At 39.8% G+C, this 19,315-nt stretch overlaps 1 protein-coding gene across 1 annotated transcript; it reads right to left on the bottom strand.

The window, feature by feature from the left end:
- Positions 1-131: 131 nt before the first annotated feature.
- LOC139632114 (HHIP-like protein 1) lies at positions 132-18,814 on the bottom strand. Its single transcript, XM_071496884.1, has 14 exons — positions 17,727-18,814; positions 11,214-11,478; positions 10,607-10,886; positions 10,321-10,446; positions 10,021-10,164; positions 7,413-7,525; positions 6,965-7,105; positions 6,462-6,536; positions 6,117-6,243; positions 5,730-5,875; positions 4,745-4,826; positions 3,914-3,996; positions 3,172-3,651; positions 132-1,011 (listed from the first exon to the last, which is right to left on the bottom strand). The coding sequence occupies exons 1-14, from the start codon at positions 18,036-18,038 to the stop codon at positions 266-268; spliced, it is 3,120 nt and encodes a 1,039-aa protein (XP_071352985.1). The 5' UTR covers positions 18,039-18,814; the 3' UTR covers positions 132-265.
- Positions 18,815-19,315: the final 501 nt, after the last annotated feature.

A 19,315-nucleotide genomic window follows, 5' to 3' on the forward strand; every position in this document is an offset into this window, starting at 1 on the left:
GGTGGGTATTAAAAAATGGAACATCAATATGCAAATCAGGCAAACAAGTAAAAATACAATTCATGTAGATTTTGGCAAACTGACTTCAACATTCATGCTTGAAAATGTGCAGTCTGTTATAATCTTTTATAACTTCTTCAAATGCTCTCTTCTTCTCTGCTCGTCTCCTCCTAATTCTGTCACTTCCTATGTGCGACAGAAACATACATCACTCCACTGTCTCCTCCTTTCCTTCCAATGCTTTCCTACTTTTCACCCCTCTGTGCTAACGGCAAATCACCCCAACATCTTCCCCATGTGAGCAGTTGTGTTTCCCAACTCTGGATCTCTTGCATTCCAGCAGCGATCTCTCCCCGCCCTCGCACTCCACGTCGTCCAGGAAGATCCTGACGCTGTTGTCTGCCTCCCCCAGCGCAGCCCTCTTCATCACCGCCACAGCCGTCGTGAAGCCCATCTGTCGACACACCACTGTGCCTGCCTTGCTGGTGAAAAGGTCATCACACACTGTTCCCCACTCTCCTCGGATAAAGATCTCCACTCTGCCTCGATCTGATAAACCATCAGCGCTCACCAGTCGCACCGAGCCGACCCTCAATCTTCTCCCTCCTCTTCCTCTTTTGTAACCGCGACCTCTGCCTCTTACTCTGGGCCTCTTATATATTTGGTTGCCCTCCCCAGCACTTTCCAGCTTCTCCCCAAGCCCCAGCTTCTCTTCTTGTGTTTTAGGCAGCATAGTGTTGATTGGTGGTCTCTGGGGCTTGTAGGAGAAAACTGTGGGTTTCTGGCTCCAATATGGTGGACGTGGTGTGGTCAGTGCTCCGGGATGATCAGGATAATGTGTAGAGGATGTTGTGAATGGAGAAGGAGGAAGCTGAGTCGAGGTTGAAGGTTGGAAGGTGGTACTAGGGGGATACTGAAGGGGTCTCCCATGTCTCCTTGTTGGACGTGTGGTGATGATTGGAGTTTGAGCAATCCTAGAGGAGACTGCAGTCATGACGGTTGTGCGATAACCTGAGGGAGAGACAGAATCACCCTCTTTATTTGAATATATGTAGATTAACAGTGTGTTAAAGTTTGTTTTGTTTTTTTTGCTTTTTTTTGTTGTTGTTGTTTTGTTTTTCTTTAAAGTAATACACATATACAGTAAGTCTGAAGATACCTCCAGCAGCTGGTTAGCTTAGCCTACAGCACAAAGACTGAATACAGGGAAACAAAATTTGCTTCCAGCTTTGTTTTGTTGTTTTCACTTTGGCTTATGTACAAAGTAAACATACCAAACAAATTAATTAGTGAGCTTTAGACGTGCTGGTAGCTGATTCTGTTACAGAGTCAGGTTAGCTGTTTCCACTCTTTATGCTAGGCTAGGCTAACTGGTCAAACATGAGAATGGTATCTTCTCTTCTAATGTGTGTCAAGAAAGTGAATACGCATATTTCCCAAAATGTTAAACTATTCCTTTAACTAATACAAGAAAGTGGTGTTAAGCGCTGAGTATGTTTCATGACCATACTATATTACTACAGCCATTTAGGGAACTGTTTGCCTTGAAGGCAGGAAAAGAAAGGACATAAACACAGACACACAAAGATGAATGTCCAAACTGAGGCTGATGCAGAACCATTTATTCAAAATAAATAAAGCCAATGTACCTGATTTAACTTAAAGTAGTGCAAATACTCAACACATAGATAAGCACCATTTATCCTGCTTTAGACTCTTGTACCAGCCAAAGAATAGCATATAAGCAGGAAATTAAAGTTGGGAATGAAAGCCATTTTAGCTAATTCTTTTACCTGAGTTTGATATTAGCTTTTGCAAATGGCTCATCCCCCAGTTTACATCTGCACAGGCAAACTTGTTAATTAATAATATACCCTGTAGTCAAGACACTCCTGTAATTAATATTAAATTTCTAACAGTTTAACTGCAATTTTATTAACATTTAATGCTGTGAATACAGCTTTAATTTGTTACTCCTTCCACAATTTGGAGGATTAGTGTCTTTTCGTTTAACTCTTCCAGTGCAGAGATGTTGCAAAGTAAGTGCAAAGACTGAAAAAATGCATAAGTAAAAGAACAAAATTCCATCAAAGAATTACCTGTTTTGGTGGATATGGAATTATGGAATCTCAGAAGAGGTTAAAAAAACAGACAAAAAAACAACTATTTATCAATAGCCTATCAAAAAATTGTTTTATCTATTTTAATAGGCAATTTGATTATAATTTAAAAACAATAAAATTGATCTTGAGTTGAGTAATTTCAGTGGATTGTTAAAGAGTTTTTTTTTCAAGTATTGTACAAAACAACCAATAGAACGATTTACAATAAATATATTACTATCTCATTTACCAATTAAGCCTACTTCCTATCACTGTCATTTATTTATCACCTCACTTTTTAGCACTTGTTTAATCATTTAATTATCTTTTTCTATTTGTACCATTCAAAACAGACATGTCTAAAATAGCTATGTAGTTCATCTCTAACATAATGTATAAACTTGAATGAAATAGCTTTCAGCTTTCTTGTCTACACAGTAAAACTTTTATGGACTTTGGATAAATTGCTATTATAGCCAGAATTGCACTATAATAAAGTCCATATCTATGCTGCAGTACGAAAGTGATATACAGATCAAAAAGTAGGGAAATATCCATTTGCATATTTACAGTAAACTTAGCTGCAAAATAATTTAAATGTCATATTTTATATGATTTTATTACCATATAACTTTAGGTCACTAGACAGCCTGCAACTGACATTTGCAGCATCTACCCCAGTGACCATTCTGTGCAATACTGATTTATAGTTTTCTAATACTATTATTCTAAATATTCTAAAAGTGGTGTGGTTTTATCATTTGAAAGTAAATTGCAAAGAATCTTCCATTTGAAAATATGCCTGAAGATGGAAAATATTAATTCAGCTATTAACATGTCAAAATGTAAAACAGAAATAGAGCGCAGAAGAAGAAACCACCTGGTTTGGCGCTGGTTGCTTCTCCCCGAGGCAAGGTGTGCACTGCTCTACTGGTAGGTTTAATGTTAGCCCTGACAGTCGACTTAGTGGTTGGGTAAGTAATGGACCTAGTGGCTGGGTTAGCAGTTGACCTAGAAGTCGTATAATCTGTGGAGCTGGCTTGGTAAACAGGTGCACCAGTGGGCCTACCAGAGGGCGTAGTTGTGCCAGGAGTTGTTGCCATGGCCATCTGGACAGTTGTGCGTAAGGTTGTTGGTTTTATTGTTGTAGCTGGGGTTGTTTTTCTTGTTGTTGCTTTTACAGTTGATGTTGTTGGTGGTAATGTTGTCTTTCTCATTGTTTTTCTTGTTGTCTGCAATATTGGTTTTCTTGTTGTTGCTGTTGTTGGTGGTAATGTTGGTTTTGTTGTTGTTGTTGTTTTTCTTGTTGTTGCTGTTGTTGGTGGTAATGTTGGTTTTGTTGTTGTTGTTGTTGTTGTTGTTTTTCTTGTTGTTGCTGTTGCTGTTGTTGGTGGTGCTAGCTGTGTTTTTCTTATTGTTTTTCTTGTTGGCATTGGTGGTTTTATTATTATTATAGGTTTTCTTTGTGTTCTTTTTGTTGTTGTGGTAGTTTTTCTTGTGGTCGTCGTGGGAACAGCTGTTGTGGTCGGTTTCTTGTTGATTACAAACTCTGCAAACATGAAATGGAAGAAATAAAGACATTTGTATAGCGTCAAAAAACCTAGCCAGGCTCTGAAACACATATCCACACTATTTAACTACATGTTGCACATTGACAACATAGTGAGAATAACAGACATGATTATTTTGTTATCATTTAAAAGATGAGAATAATTAGTTTTGGTAAAAATGTTTGCATAAAGACCAACGACAAAAACAAACAACAAAACAACGAAACTAGGAAGTAAATATTATTTTAAAATTAACCTTACCTTCTTTGGGGTGGAAGTGAATCAGTTTTCCCTTTATCTGAACATGTGAAGGCTTGATGATGCATTTTCCTGGTGGAGCTCGCCTGTGTGGTCACCAGAGAAAGGATTAACACATGCAGATGTAGATGCTTTCTGAGCTCTGTAGCTTTTTCTAGTACTTAGTAGTAAGTAATTTTAGTGTATAATAGGAATTTGTAGTTATATATATTTAGTTTATAAGTAAAGGTCTACATAATCCACAGAGTTAGTTGATAGTTAGTTTCTTTTAGTTACTTTCTGGTGAAGTTTACAATCTCACAGCTGGCCTCTTGACAAGACCAAAACTAGAATTACTGCTTTGCGGTTGTATGCTTCCACCACTCAGACTGGTTTCAATAACATCCCTGTTTATCCAGAGTCATATAAAATATTAAGTCTTGAGTAATGGCTAAAAAGTGTTTTGTGAGTCCACATGGACCTTGACCTTTGACCACCAAAATCTAATCAGTTTGTCCTTGAGTCCAACTTCTTGTGCCAAGTTCTCAAGATATTGCATCCATGAGGCCAAAACCACGTTTTGTGAGGTTACCGTTACCTTTGACCACCAAAATCGAAACAGCTCAGGTGACTGTTTGTGCCAAAAAGTTCCGTCAAGGCATTTCTGAGATATCATGTCAATGAGCATGGGGTAGGGACAGACAGACAACAAAACACCTCCAGCTCTGGCTGTCACTTGCGTGGAAGCATAAAAATGTGTCATTTTAGAGGCTGTCTCAAATTTGATCAGTAGTACCTAAACTTCTGTACCACACACTCCTGTAGGTATGAAGAAGTATTGTAATGGTTAGCTACCTGGAAGGGTCCACTATCTTATAGATGACTCCTGCTCTGGCTGTGGCACTCGGGACTCCTGTGGCTAAGAAATACAGTTCACCTAGGATGATGGACGGAGGAAAGGGAGAGGGGAGGGCGGACATGAGATGGGGAGAAAAAGACAATGACAAAGAAAGAAAGAAAAGAAGGAGGTGAAAATAGAGCAGAGAGAGAGGAAGGAAGAGGGAGTATGAGTTGGAGAAAGAGCAAGAAAGTAGAGGAGAAAGGAAGAAAAATAGCAAAACAGGGGAGATGGAGAGGGACGAAGGAGAGGAGAAGACATAACACATTAAAAATGTGTGTGAGGGAAGGTGTCTTACAGTAAAGGGGTTTGGACTTTGCTTGAACTTTTTAACTTAAATCTCCTCCAGTGCATTTTCAGTGGGAGGGAAGAGATTATCTCAGGCCAGCAGCATGTGTGCAACACTCCCTAGTAAATCAACAGTCTGATCTCTCGAATCCAAGTCAAACCTAACCGTCTACTGGAACATGTGAACCCCTCAGAAACCGTGAAAGTTTAGTGAAGGGAAGAGGTTTACATGACTGAAATGTATTTACTATCACTTGTTCATTACATATCATTTCAAGTTTGCAAAAATGCCTTTAAGTGCAGTTGGTTAATGAATCAGTATGAGCAAGTTGAGTTGAGTTGCACTGTAGGGAAAGAATAATTGCCACTTAGATACATTAGTTGGTTCAAGATGCAAAGCTCAGACTGTTTTGGCAGCATCCATCCAACCTCATTAAAGAACCATCAAGGTTGCGATAACATCATCATATGTTGATGAAGGCTCACTGGCTAAATATGTTTTCAAAACACATACCACTTAATCTTATTACTAAATTTAACAAAAAACAAACTTTCCCACACCTTAATGACCTCATTTCTTTTATTTTTTGTTAGTTATGCAACATTGGTGTAACGTTCTCCCTGAATATGTAGCCTGTCACATGCAGTCATTACCTGCTTCATCCTCAGCAAAAGAGATGATGTATTTATAATAACTGTTGATGAGTTTGGGGAATCTGCAGGTCTGGTCTGTTCCCATACAGATCTCATGGTACTGCCATTCACCTGTGCTGACATTCTCCTTTAAAGACATCAGACGCCTAAATAGAGACAGAGATAGATATATATCCACATCAGCACAAATACTTCCCTATGGATATAGATTCATATTGATGCATTTTAGTGAAACTATGAAATTATATCTGTGTTGAATGGAACTGCAGCTTATTGTGTTTTGTGTTATCAAAAGTGCTTGTGTTTCTGCACCCACGCTTATGACACACATGCAGGGGCAAAATGCTAATTTTCCCATTTTTGAATAAGATAAGAAAGAACACCTACCCGCTCATGAAATCCCCAAAGATGTAGCGTCCATTGAGGTTGGGCATCTGACAGCCTCTGTAGATGTATCCTCCTGTCACTGATTTGCCCAACTTGTGGGGGTAGGCAAAGATAGGTAAGATGTCATCTACACAGACACAGAAGAACACATCACTTTATACTGTTCACCACATAAAAAGAACACAATGTTCTATTTAAATGCTATTTATTGTATATCGTAAAAAGTGAAAGTGAAAAAAAATGTCACAGCTCACATCTGCATTAATTTTGCTGCGGCCACTTTATGTCCCTCTGTGTGAATATTAGATTCAGTGTCAGTGACAGTGACCCAGAAATTTGACTCACCTAGCGATGAGTTTTGGCAGAGTTTGCGGTCGTAGCAGCTGAATCCTTCTTTGGCCCTCCATCCATAGTTGCCTCCTTTAAATGTGTTGACACAGTTAGTATAACTCCTCAGGAAAAAGCCATTGTATGGTTTCTTCTAATTGGAGTTGCTTCATAATGCAGTAAATATACTGTAAATATACCTTTGGACTCACATAACTATTGTTTGGCTGGAAAAGGAAACTTGTAATTTGATGTTTATTTCATGCCTTTTTTTGGAACCCAACATAACCAGGCCCCATTCACCGTAACTGTTAAAGAGCAGACTGAGATTAAGCTTTGATGTGTGACTCACTGTCTGACTGTGCGGTCTCCGTTTTATACGATGTGGGGATGAGTAGATAATAACAGCCATTTCACATACTGTCCAACTTCAAGAGAGATCTTGAAAGTACATGTACTTGTGCTAAAAAGTAAAATCTCCCTCCACAATAAAATGCCACTTCGAAATAGACTCATTGTACCTTTAACAATGAGGTCCACCTCTTCATATTTGTTCTGGCCCACGTCGCCACAAAACATTCGGCCTCTACCTCGGCCTGTAGCGGGGTCACCACGGTCAATGGAGCAGCGCCACATGTTGCGCACTCCATAGGCATAAATCTCTGAAAGTAAGAAAGAAAGAAAGAAAGACAGGAATTGTTGACATAAAAAGCATGCAACCCTTGTAACGATTGAATGAATAATCTTAGAAACTATACACAGAAACCCAAGGCACATTTCTGAACAGTGAACAGTGATTTTGCACCCGTCAAGGCATAAGAAGAGTAGTGATGTGACATTATGCAAACTCTTTGGAAAAGCTAAAATAATAATTTACAATCATGCCAGTTATCTTAAATGTTCATTTTATCATAAAAGTCACCAGACATGACCTTATTCCACTTAAATAGAATATTTTAAGTGATTTACCAGGTCGTGCTTCTTTGTCCCCCAGGAACGGGTTGTCTGATGGAATGCTGTACGGGGCTCCATCGTCATTGTTGTCGACATCAACACGCAGCACCTTGCCAAGAAGCACTGACCTACCGAACACGAAAAGTAGGCGAGAGAGGGTGAAAGAGTCAGAGAGGCTTAAAGACTGAGATTGCTTTACATCTTACATCGTTCTTTAATTCCAAAGTCCCTTATAATGCTCTTTTTCTATTTATTGCAAAAAAAAAAAAATGTCTTCCTCCTGATTGGACTTCCCTACTTTTTATTTCCCATTAATATTTCCTCTACCCTATCTTTGTCTTTATATCTGCAGCTTCTTCAACCTTGCCACACTCACACTCTCTTAAATCTTTTAAACATGTTGTACAAATGATTCTTCCTCGTGCCCATGTCTTCATCTCCCTCCAACATCCTGTTATAGGTTACTGTCCACTCTTTTTCACTTTTCACTCTGTTCATCCATCTGAGCTAAATCTCTTGTCCTTACCCTACCCCTTTCCCCATCTTTTTCCAGCCTAGTACTCCTCCCCCATCATTCACTTTGCACCTTTTTTCCTCCCTATGCCCCGATCACTGTCTCCTCATAGCCCTTTTCCACTCTCTCCAATCCCAGGCTCCACTCTCTCTCTCCCCCCTACACATACCAGTGTGTGGCGGCCCGCAATGTGTAGTGTCAATATTAGACTTGGCAGGGTGTATCCACCGTCATTCCCAGAACAGCTAATACAGCATGTCAACAAGGCCCCTCTGAAACTAACTAGCTTCATAACGAAACTGCAACTGTCTGGAGAAAAAGTGTCAGCGTCTAAGCTAAAACATACTGTTTCATAAACTGTCTTCAACCTGCTGCTGATAGCACTTCAGACAGATGTTTTTTCCTCAGAGGGTTTCCCAGCCACAGTTTTTTTTAGGACAAACAAGATCATGAATAATTAAGTTTAGTCTTACCGTCCCTATGAATTTGAAAGATAAGTCTATTTTTATTTTGTTTTCATAACTGCATCTTATTTTGTTCTATAATCAAAGTCCAGGTATTTGTCAGCTCCACATTACACAGTGTAACTACTGTGTATGACATTCTTGTGCAACATGTATACAACTAATGAGCATTAATATTTATGCTTCTGACCTTTTTATCCTTTGGCAGTAATTAACATTTAAAGCCAGTGTGTGTTGATGAAATGAGAATGAGGAGTGACGGATGAGTTCATAGTTGAATGACAAAACCTACACCACAGTGAAAAAAACCTACATAATTGCCCCCGCACACATGCAGCACTCAGACATTGTGTTTCTGTGTAAATATATACACATTACATAAATCACATTGCCTTAAGATACAGCTAGCCTCTCAATAGAATGAGTCAAATGAATTATAATGTGAACGTCATGTGGTTAGAGAGGTGAGTAATGTTTACCAACACAGTAAAAGACAAAAATGCCCTGCAGTCCCTTTAATGACATCTCATTTCATAAACTGTATGTACACTGCTCTTGGCATAAACACATTCTGCCACTTCTCCTTGACTTGTCAACTATGTTACATATCTACGTCTCAACATCAATACTCTGATTTGTTTTCCTCTTTTATTTAAGTGAACAAGTCCTCTCTGCCTGATAGATCCGGCTTTAAATAGAGAAATAATACCTGTCAAACAACAGCATGTGTATAAATGAAGTGTGTCTTTGGAAAAATGATCAGTGATCTTGATTCTCAACTGTTACAAAATACTGTATGTGAAATGTGATTGGTGGAAACTTCTGTCTCATTGGACAGTTCATTCACACTGCTCAACACTCCTCATTTCTAGCAAATTAATAAACCAACTCAATAAAGTAAGTTTTGGGCCAATTTTAAAAATCTAGTATAACTTGATTATTGAAATCTCAGTGAACAAGTGCACTACAGTGTACCACAAGTGCACTACTGAGCTCCGCAGGTTTCAAGGTTAAATGTTGGTGATAATTTGTTTTGTACTCTTGATGTAATAATTTGAATTATATAAGCCGGTTTACTGCCCGAGGAGATCCTCGGTTTAGGAGAATTTTTATAAGTGGAAAGATAACCAGCTATCATTTATAGTTGTCACTGAGCAACAGTTATCCATAATTTTGATGATTTTTATTAGTCTTCATTTAACAAGTATTTAATTACCTGGAAATCAGAAGTGGCTGGTTCCCACCACACTTTGGTATTTTGCGGATTTATGTTTATGCAGACATCGCCTCAGTGTCAAGGAGGTTTTTACATTTTTCTTTGATCAGCAATTTCTTTTTCAATAGAGCAAACTCAAGGGTGTGTTTATCTTATTCAGGTAAATTATTTAAAATTACATAGAGGACTGAAGCTTTGAAAGAATAATTATCATTATAATTTTTACCAATTAGGTGTCAAACTTTTTCCAGGCTCACGTCATAGATGTGCTGCAGGTTTCAGGTTAGCTTTTTTGGTGTGGCATAATACACTTTTTGTTATGACAATAAAGTGCTGGCTCAGAAATTTGATGTGAGGTGTTGGCTGATGTTAAAGTTAACACAATCATCCTCCTCCCTTGTTCAACTGAATTTGTTAAATTTTATTTACTTGTTCTGTGAGTTGCCAAACTTTCCAAAGGGGTCCCCAGCTCGACCACCATCACCGATGAAGATGTACAGATAGCCGTCATGGCCAAACAGAAGCTGTCCACCATTATGGTTGGATGCCGGCTCTACCACCTCAAGGATGGTTCTACACCAAGAGAGAAGAGGTAAGAGGAGGCCGAGAAAACATGAGTATATACATACAAAACTATGCAAGCTACAATGTGTGCAGTTCACACAGACAACATATTATAAAAATTTTCTGTGCTTGTTTTCATTCGTATAGTTAAATTGAAGGTCTCACCTCTCAGAGGAGTGATCCAGTTGGTTTTCATCATGTGTTGACAGTGTGAACTCGCTGATACGTATCCTCTCCTCCTTCTTGATAGATACAGAGTAGTACACATAGGCTTTTCTGACTGTTGTGAACCTAAGTACACAAGAAAAGCTAAATGTCAATATCCAAGTCATGCTTTACACACAATGTAGGCACCTTTTCCTTTGAGTCAAAAGGTGTGACAGGCTGTGCACAAAGCCACTGTTGAGTTCTCTGCATAAACCACAGGCACTGTTACTGTCAGAGTATGAACCTTGGGTGCAGGGCTATGCAGAGGAATCCCCTCTCGTCTCCAGCCCACGGCGACGTGAGGACAGCCCGAGTGAGGTTGAGGAAAGGACGGTCAATCCTCGAGCCGTTGGCCAAATACACCCACACATAACCCAGCTGCTCTGCCACAAAGATACGATGAGTACCATCATCTGCGTGGATCATGGCCACAGGGTTACGGAGCCCGTTGGCAACCTCCTGTAAACACAACTCCAGACAACCTTGGGGATCTTCACGCACCAAGCCGAGGTTAGCATTTAGGTCTGGGGACAGAAAAGAAGAGACACAAGGGGAAAGTTTTTATGATAAGATTTATGGATTGTTATAAGCACACAGAAACAGAGAACAGCTTTTTTTGTATTTAAGTGTATCAGTGTGAAACTTGATTACTAGAACCTCCTGTTCCCCAGCACTAAAGCTGATAAGTGCACTCTACAACTTCTGAATGGATAACCATGAAAATTTGTGCAGACATTTGTGGTTCTCAAGGGATGAAAACGCATCCTCACTATTAGATCAGACTCATGTATGAGTGGTAATTGGTGTGTGTGCCAGCTGGTGAACATAAAAACATCCAAACAACACCATACCTGCATTTGTCAGTACATTTGGATAACAGTACTGTTTGTCCTTCAGCACCAGAAAGTCACAGAACTTTCTGCGATCTTCCTCTATTGTTGCCGTCAGGTTTGCAAACTGCTGCGGGCTCCCCATGTCCTCCAAGAGGAGACTGAGTGTGTACCGACACTGATGCCAGTAGTCAGAACAGTAATCTTCGCACAGTCCAGGCAGCAGCCGCATTGGTGTGTTGGCATCTTCAGCATCATACAGGTGGGCAGCGTATGGAGAGCACTCCTGCAAAGGAGAAGAAACACAAATTTTACAACTACAATTTTGGAATTTTTTTTATGATGAAAGTTATGAGGAGGCCATAATTGCAAACATTTTTTAAACTAATTAAATGTGTGATACTTTAAACTACTCCTATACAACTGTAACATCAAAACAGACTAAACTTCAAGACTTTGGACTTCTTCAAGCCACAGGAGCCATTGCACTGAGGAGTATGGATGCTCCCTTATTGAGAATGTGAATAATGGAGCGTGTGAAAAGATTAGCTTAAAGACTAATGTATGTATTTTTTATCCCAAACTGTACTCCACTCTATGTAATTTATCTTTGCATTATTGGTAAAAAAAAATGTGTCATACTGTGGATAAAAAATTTGCTCTCTACTAAAGATTTTCATCAGAGGTGGAGAGCTTCAAAAGTGTCTTTACCATTAAGCCTCTTTTTAGCCGATGTGTTTATCTCAGAGGTAGAGTTAAGGACGTGTATGGATCAGATAAATAGAGGATTTGTGTACTTATTCCGCCGCAACTCCTCACCACCTCACTATAACTGGTCAGGCCTCGGTTATATACAGCCTGTCTGAGTGCTGCCTGGTATAAATGGATCCCAGGACGGTCCAGTCAGTTATTAAGTCACAACCACACTGTCCACACCCAGAATAGTGAGCTGCAGGCACATGGAGGCACGGCAACCAAACCATCATGTGGTCGACTGGTGCTCTTTCAGCCAGCACCAGATCAGTCCAACTGATCATCACCGGGAAGCAGAACCCAAAGAACAAACAAAGCATAGCATCACTTATTCACTCATTAAATGTTTGACAGAACACAAATATGAAAAACCAACTGACCGGATGGTCAAGTGATGCTCGAACTGCGATTAAGTACAGTGTCAGGCTATTTTACTGTGTGCCTAAAAAGCCCATAGGAGCAATAATGGTGGTAAAAGTGGGACTTTAATCTATTGCAGTTTGTTGAAGATGTACAATTGATTACATATCTACTGGATAATTTGTTGAGAGGAGTGCACTTTAAAAAAGAATGTTTTTGGCAAAAAGTTTAAATAATTTAGCACATGTCAGAGGAACTCAGACTGACTCTTGTGGCTAATCTACAAAGCAGTTGCTGGCCTTGAAACCAAATATGCTGTTGTCTCTCTAAGTAAAGTTTCAGCTGTATTGTGTTACAGTATTACACTTAACCTCATTACCTGTATTGCTCAAAACAACTAAAATGAGGAGTTAGTCTCTTTGAAAATAGTGTTGCTGTCTTCTCTGGACCTGAAGTTGTATTTCTCGTACATTTCGATGCCGTGAGTTACATTGTCTAATTGCAACTGCGTGCTAATAATCTGCTGTAACAGTGACAAAGAAATCTGTTGATGAAAAGACTCTCTGGCACATGCACATGCATAAGAAGCTATAACTTCCGCAGGCAAACTGTGTGTAACATGATTTATTTTGTGTGCTTACACCTGAAAAGCTGCTTATAAATTATTTCAACTTTTATTTCTTTGTGCATGTCAAGCTCAAAAAGCCCCATTAACTGTGACAAGTTATTAATTATGGATTTAATACGGAGACAGAAAGGGAAGAAAGTTATGTGTGGGCGAGTCACAGTGTATATGTGTAGGTGTTAGTGTAGGTATTTGTTGGTTTAATTATTGATTTATTTGTCGATGTTCAACACAGGTATGTTTGTGTGTTTGTATGCGCATTAAGTTAAATCCATTACCACCCGATTGCCGCAATTTGTGTCAAGACGCATATTAGTTCAGTCATAACAAGTCATAACTCAGTCAGATCTCAAGACATAATACACATACCTTTAGATTCAGTGTGACTTACACTTTGTGACACTTTCCTAATAACGCCAGAACTTGCCTGATAATCTGTATGTTTTTAAGTTTTCTTCAGTGTTGAAGCAATCCTGTGACAGATGTCTGTACATCCATGTATACATTACAAACAGGAACTGCTAATAGCTAATTCGGCATATGAATGGTGCCAAATTGTTGAAATAAGACAAATAATGAAATATGTAACATAATCCATTAATACTAACTTTTTTCATGTTACACTATCAATATTTTTGACATTATCGTAGACAGGGCGTGTACAGTTGTGTAAGTTTTGGGGGGGCCTACAGTGTCAGACTTTAAAACCCCTGTTGAACATGAACCACGTGGGCCCTTTGGTTTACTGTGTTGTTGTCAGCCTCTAATCTCAACCCAGACAAAATGTGACAATGGGTCCTTAACTATACAACATGTCACCTTATTTATTTGAGAGTCCCGTGAAACGATTAATGTGAAAACTTGTCGATGTGATATTGTTTAATGAAAGAGGGTAAGAAAAATGTTTTTGGCTTTATTTTATTTTGTTCACTTAGCCATGTAAATAAATGATAATATTACTGACTAAAAGAAGAGGCTGAGAAGCTGTCTGTTACAGAGAACCTTTGTTAAATGACATGAAAGTACATTTCTGGGCAGAGATCAGAGGCTTCCTGGGAAACAGCTTTAGCTCTACAGGGCAAAACAAAAGCTATGTTCAGTCTGAGCTGCTGGGGCTGTTGATGAAAGCAGCAAACTGGGACGTGGTACAGATGGAAGCTGACTGAATTGATTCTCTAGCCTCCTACAGTTTGATTCATCGTCAAGGGTAATAACAGTATGGTACTTTAAATGATTTGATTGCAGCTACAGGTTCACATTGTCTTCAAAAACCAGTCATTGTTCTGAGACAGCCTTATTTTGGGTCCTAGTATCATAGGGTAGGATAAATGCATGTAACTACTGACAGCTGCTCCCTAACAATGCAGCCACTTCAAACTGCTCTAATTTGGTGTTTATGCTGTCCAGTTCAGAACAGACTGAGATTCAAACTTGAAAAGGAAATAAAAGCCTCTCTTCAGCTGTTCCTACTGGCATCTATCATCCTGACTCCCCATACTGCAATGACTGGTCCACACGTCTGTCTTTTATTATAGCTGAGAGAGAGAAGACTCGTGGCAAACAGATGGCTGGTAAATGTGCTAACCTGAACCTCAAATGGCCTCCAAAAGAGAGACACAGACAGACAGTAGGAAGGAGAGACACAGAAAAAAGAGAAGGAATAATTTTACTGTATGAGGATGCGAAGTTTCAGGAGTTGTGATTGTGGTCAGAAAAGGAAAAGCAAACCAAAACAGCAGCTTGTTGGATGCTGAGTGTCTGTGTGTTTGAGATTTGTTGTGGTATGGCGCATTCATGTGCTGCTGAGAAACTTGAACATCTGCTACTGTCAGAGCATCAGAGCACCAGCAGACTTATTCCCAAACTGAGAGTCTAAAACATCTAAAACATACAGCGACACTGCTACAGTACTTAAAAAGCACTTTAAAGTACTGTAGCAGGGGAAACAATTCAGTGTTACTCTGTTAAGTGCACGCTTAATGTTTTTGAAGTGGTCTCAGGTGGGGTTTTTGTTAGTTTTTATTTCATTTAATATTGTATTTACTCATATTAAAATCTTTAAAGAGAAAGGCTGAGCAATAGCTGCAGTTGTGACACACACATATTCTACAGCTGCATTAAGGTGATAGCTCCTTAAATGTCTTATAGAATTTATTGATCTCTTTTCTTTAGGTTCCTCTGTCTGTTTTTTTTTGTTTCACTTGCTTTTATTTGTCTCTCTTTGTCATTCTCTCGTTTTCCTCCTCCTCCTGCTCTTCCTCCTCCTCCTCTCTCTTGCCCTCTCTTGCAGGAACTTGATATATCCTGAACCCCTGGCCACAGGAGGAAATGGTTGTTTGTTTGGTCAGTTAAGCTAGGAGATCATGACTACCTCCCTCCTGTCTCCGTACAAACACACACACGCGTACGCACACACTTGGTCACTCATTTTCCTCGCGTTCCGCCTGCCTCTCTATCTCTGTCTCAGTCTCTCAGTCTATTAAGCTATCGCTCTACCTATCTCTCTCTCTCTCTCTCTCTCTCTCTCTCTCTCTCTCTCTCTCTCTCTCTCTCTTCCCTGTGTCACTGATACCAGGAAGCCCCTGCAGTGCAGCTAGAACAGAGGGCCTCAGTGTGGTGGGTTTACCCAGGATAAGTACCCTGGCAGTGGAGTAACTTGACCACCTCCACGGCCTCTTTTACTTCAATCCACTGACCTGGGAGCAACCACAACCACAGAGAGATTCTTCCAAAAAAGATTAGAAAAAAAGTGTCGAAAAAAGAAACATTACTATCTCAAAGGAAGAACAGTCACACAGTCACACATCTTTTTGACTAACCCAAAAGACTGAAAACATAAAAAAAAAAAATGGAAAAAGTTTGGAACCAGAATATTTTTGTGTACTTTTAAGATGACTTTTAAGATAATTGTGCTCATTTAAGACATGAATAAATCATTTGCCTGCAACATAACAGTTCATTCTCTGAAGGAGCTTGTTAACTAAAAATACCTCTGTGTGATTTGAAAAAAAGAAACCCATCTATGAGCTTTACATGTTTACATTGCTCTGAACTCAAGCTATATCTCAGTCATACTAGAGTAACCATTGGAAGTCGTACGTGTGCTGCAGTGCTGTCATTACACTCAAGACACAGCCTGCGCTGCTTTGAAAGAACCACAGTAGGCTATAATTACCACAGTGATAGAAACCTATATTTTAGGAGTCCAAGGATTTGTCACTGACTTTACATAGCGTATGTTTTGAACTGCTGGTAAGACTTGCACTGTGTTTATTCCACTGTTTTGGTGCTGATATCGAAGATGAAAGTGTAATTCGTACGACAGCCCTCAGCTCGCCTTTTTCGGCTTCTGTAAAATGACGATTTTATCTGAAGAGTATGGGCCAGACCAAAATTGTGCTGCACCAATCATCCAATTTGCACTCATGATCTGCACGTACTTTGTGTCTGAGCTGCAAAGTCAGCGCCAAATTATGCAATCAGCAAGTGGGACTGGCTTCAAGGCTCACTGTCTAAGATTAGCAAGCTCAGGAAAGAAACTAAAATCCAGTGATCCTGAAATAGAAAGAGTCATTATTCCCCAACATTTATTAAGATTGCAATCTTACTTAAAATACTGCTCAAATGTATGTCAATGTTTACCTTTATTATGCCAGGCTAATGCAATATAAGTCTTTAAGCTTTTTTAAGTTTTTTAAGTTTTTGCTGTGCTTAGTCTTTGTGGTGTGTGGTGATTTCTTGCACAGTTGTGTGCTATCCATTCCCAACAACAACTTAGGGTAGCACATGTACATATTTCAATTGATGTAGTTAAAACTTTTAAGTGTATTTTGTGAGATTATGAAAAAGAAATGCGCTGTTAAATTGTGCTGGACTCTATTCTCAGACAGCTGTTCTGCATCAGGGTCTGGAGTCCCGCTACCTCCTGCCTGTGTCTGTGACTCATGTGAGAGCAGATACTAAACAAATGCTTTCTGGGAAACTGGAAGGAATGGAGTCTATACTCTGTGGATTACTGTATGTGTTGAACACACAAGGCTTCCTTGAGAAATTTCAAGTCAATAATTTGGTATGCTGTGACATGTTGTTATTGCATTTGTGATACTATGTCAAAAATTCACTTTCAAAGCTTTGGGTCAAAGGATTTCCTCTGAATTTAGTTGTAACGTTCCAATCAAATGGCCAATTTGTGTTATTTATTCCAAACCAGTGTTAAACAATTGACTTAATTAAATTGCACGATTTGGCTGATTTAGGTTAACACAGCCAAATTACAAGCTAACCCATTAAAAACACATGAGGCCTTAGTTAAGACTGTGGATTAGCTTTCAAAGCATGAGTAAGCTGTCTAATAAATGCCAACTTTCTCCATGTAGCCATCAAACCACATGTTTTGTTGGTTACTGTACTCTGGTTTTCACTCATGAAAAACCACACCAGTTTCCTTTGTACTGAGACAGCAACTTGTATTTCCAGGAGAACCGCAGTGTGGTTATTAAGTCCCAACTGGAATATAAATGGCATTATTATTACCCGGCAAAACAAACCAGAGGGATAAATGCACTTGAATTTAAATCAACTGCTCAAAATATGCACTACACTATGTAAAATTTGGGACTGTATAGTCACAGTGAAAAGTCTCATTGGATTCAACAGTGAAAATGACTTTATGTTATACAATAGTGTAGTTTCAGATTACCATTTTGCTTTATAAAATCTTGAAGAGTCACAGTCTGGATGCACAGGAAGTTGAAAGCGTGCCCATATAATCAAACATCATTGAAAGTTTCTCTCACCTGGCAGAGGATGTTGCGGATGTACTTGCCACAGGTGACATAACCTGAATGGTCAAAGTTCTCCATGATGGTGTAAAACTTGACTGACACCTCCTCATCTTTCTGCAGATCACAGCATCCAAACTTGGAGTACTCTTTGCAGAAGGCCAATGGCTGCCGGGGCTCAAAAGGAGGCTTGTAGTCCAAACACTGGGGGTGACAGCTCCCCCACCAGGCCTGGAGGAGCAACAGCAGCACTGACAGAAGTAGGTAAGGGAAGATGGTGTGGTGCAGGTTGCGCCGCTGGACCAAATTACAGGGTTGTAGGGTCATGGTGTAAAGATGTTGTCTTTCAGTTAAGGATAGTATGGCTCTTGACCCAATAATGCTGTTAATCAAAGCAGCTTGTTTGTGATCTTTCAGTAGAAGCCAGTGCACATGTTACATGTCCACCAGAATCTGTCAAGCATAGGTTTGAAACTCAAAGTTAAAATTTCTGTAATATTTTAGAGTGTTGGATGTGCTCATTTGATGTCCTGGTCTGTGCAGTTTCAGACAGCCATGTGTGCCTGTGTGTGCGTAGAATTGTGAATGTGTGTTTATCAAACACACTGACCCAGCATCACACCTGCCTGCAAGTTGGCCAGAGACCTACAAAGCGCTCAGGATTGCGGTGGTTAAATTACCAACCCACACATGTCGCTTGTATGGCAAGCTGCCACTGTGATGTGTGTTAGAGTTCAATCTGATCCAGACCCAGTGAACTCTCTTGATGGTGGGGTGATCTGTAGTTGAACCAGTGTCCCAAGGAAATCCTGGATCACACTGCAAAATTCTCAAAGGAGATGAGTTCAAAGTCTATCACATGGTAATTTCTCAAAAATAAGTTTTCTGGATGCAAAGCAATCCCCCCCAAAAAAGCAGTCAAATTTCTAAGAAGTAATCCAGCTTCTTAAAAATTAAAAGTTTCACCTTCAGCCAAAGCTTCTGCAAAATATTTACTCCCAGCTTGAAGTGACTTGGCGAGTCCCGTTATGTTTGCTCTGGACATGTGCTCACTTGCTGCAGCGGATGTAAGCCATCCATACAGACAGACAGCGAGAGCGAGTGAGAGAGAGAGAGAGGTTCTTTCATTCAGACACAGAGCCACGCTGCAGCCTTAGCTTAGATCCCTCCCTCCTCGCTTCTTTCCTCCTCCTCCTCTCTCCCCCTCTCTTCTTTTCCCTTTGCTCACTCTCCTACAAAGACACATGCATTCCTTTCCATAGCATGCGGTCTATATTGCCCTGAAGTTGCAACTTTCCACCTCTCCTCCCTCTGGGCTCCCCCCACTTTCAGCATTCCCAGCCCTCCTCTCTGTCTCTACCGTTTCCAGACGGACTCACTCACACTGCTGCGTGTGTGTGTGTATGTGTGTGTATGTGTGTGTATGTGTGGTCGGATGAATCAGGACGTGTGCTGGAAGAAGAGACCAATGGATTCTCCAGGCACAATTACAAGTCTTATGTTTAAAACAAACAAAAAAGTACAAGTAATTGTAGCTGTATTATCTTATCTGAACAGCAAAGACACAAGTTTATAACAAAGAACTTAAGATATTGTAAATATTT

The sequence above is a fragment of the Trachinotus anak genome, unplaced genomic scaffold (genome assembly GCF_046630095.1).
Source record: "Trachinotus anak isolate AG129_WGS33_773 ecotype Australia unplaced genomic scaffold, CSIRO_AGI_Tana_v1 ptg000014l, whole genome shotgun sequence".
NCBI lineage: Eukaryota > Metazoa > Chordata > Actinopteri > Carangiformes > Carangidae > Trachinotus > Trachinotus anak.